The following is a 1,624-nucleotide window of genomic DNA, read 5'->3' on the forward strand; positions in this document are numbered from 1 at the left end:
AAAAAAGTATGCATAATTACATGCAATTAAACCTAAGCCAATCCCTTATCCTAACCCTAACCATATAGTAAGTACATGTAGTTAGATAATATTACTCAGTACTTACATGTATATTTACACTGTAACAAGGACAGCTTAAGATAAAGTGTAACCAAAACTTGTATTTATTCACAAGCAGTGTAATTACGTTACTACAACTTTGAAACACTAGTATTCCAAACAGAAAATACTCCAGGAGCTATTAATGTGTTAGATTTATGATTCTAACATAGATACAGTGAGAAAGAAGAATACCTGAGGCGGTTGTCATTGAAGGTGTCCAGATAAGAGGGATATGCCCAGCCAATATTAGTTCCTTTGCATCTCAGTTCCATTGCTCTCCCAGGATTCAAGGAAAGGCTCTCACCCAGTCTGAGAAAACGGCCTTTATCAAGGACCTGGGTGAGAATAGACTGGCCCTTGCTTCCTGCCTCCTTCTCTTTAACTTTGGGGTAGCGAACCTTCACCCTCTTTCTTCCTGGTCTAATGCGGTTCTCACCAGCCTCTTTCTTACGCTTGACCTGCTGACACACACCTGGGTACACCAAAACACAGTTTTCCTAGTCAACAGCGTGTTGTTTCAGCATTTGGATGCGATTGGCAAATTTTACATGGGGAACTTCTAAAGAGCAGTAACATTAATTTATTCACTGCTAGTAGGCCATAAACATAATACGGCATATGTGTTTAATTTCTATCTTTGTGACACTTGATAACTCCTATGACCAAGCCAAAAAAAAAAAAAGAAGGCGAGAGAGAGCAAGCGTAAGAGGTTTCTGCCATCTGGAAATCTGCTCTATATGCTTCAGCTAACAGCTGTACAAACAGCAATGCTGGAAGTATGCCTTTCTTGTTCTCTGTGCAAAAGCGTACAAAACTGAACAATGCTGAGGTTCACTGAATCATAAATTCCTTTTAAATTCATTTTGACACATGCAAGGATCACGAGGTCTAGAGGAAAACTGTATACAGATCTTTTGATTCCTTTTGATTTATGTTTGAATTAAAAAAAAAAAAATAGGAAAAAAAAAAAAAAAAAGTTGCCTTGTTAGGATGCAAACATATTTGATTGTCTATCTTTTGTCTCTGCTGTACAATTTAATCATAAGTTTAAGTAAAACTCTGCCCTGATTTGATCTCTCCTCCCCTTTCTACTCTGGAATTTGGTTTCCATTGGCACCGTAGTCACCACTGGCACACCATACACATTCATTTTATTTCCTTTTTTTGACTTGCTTCATGTTTTGAAGTAATAATAACAAGGCAGAAGAAAGCTCTGCTCACCATTTTGGACCTCCAGCCAGAGCAGTGCCAGTGTGAATAAGAGCCAGAGCTTCATGATGGCTGAAGTGGAGCGTTCCAACAGAGCACACTGGGTCTGAGAGCAGCACAGGAGCTCTTCGTCCACTGTCTGTCCCGTTTACACAGTCAGCTCCATCCTCTGTGAGAAAAGAGGAATTTCCCCAACCCATCTGCACACTCCCCCTTCAGTGTCAGGCTGTGATCCTCTAATGCCCTCTGCTGGACTGCAGCTAGTTGCGGTATTGGCCTCATAATCCCAATCCCAATCCCAAATTAATAAAAA

General features: G+C 40.2%; 1 protein-coding gene across 1 annotated transcript in view; it reads right to left on the bottom strand.

Annotated features, from left to right (window-relative positions):
• The window catches only part of LOC107600183 (platelet-derived growth factor receptor-like protein), a 4,696-nt gene extending 3,204 nt beyond the window's left edge, over positions 1-1,492 (bottom strand). Inside the window, exons 1-2 of the mRNA XM_016292009.1 lie at positions 1,324-1,492; positions 295-574 (exon numbers count right to left, since the gene is read on the bottom strand). Of these exons, the coding sequence (XP_016147495.1) occupies positions 295-574; positions 1,324-1,378 (335 nt within the window). The 5' untranslated portion in view covers positions 1,379-1,492. The remainder of the gene's footprint in view (positions 1-294; positions 575-1,323) is intronic.
• Positions 1,493-1,624: the final 132 nt, after the last annotated feature.

The sequence above is a fragment of the Sinocyclocheilus grahami genome, unplaced genomic scaffold (genome assembly GCF_001515645.1).
Source record: "Sinocyclocheilus grahami isolate Dianchi unplaced genomic scaffold, SAMN03320097.WGS_v1.1 scaffold279.1, whole genome shotgun sequence".
Taxonomy (NCBI): Eukaryota; Metazoa; Chordata; class Actinopteri; order Cypriniformes; family Cyprinidae; genus Sinocyclocheilus; species Sinocyclocheilus grahami.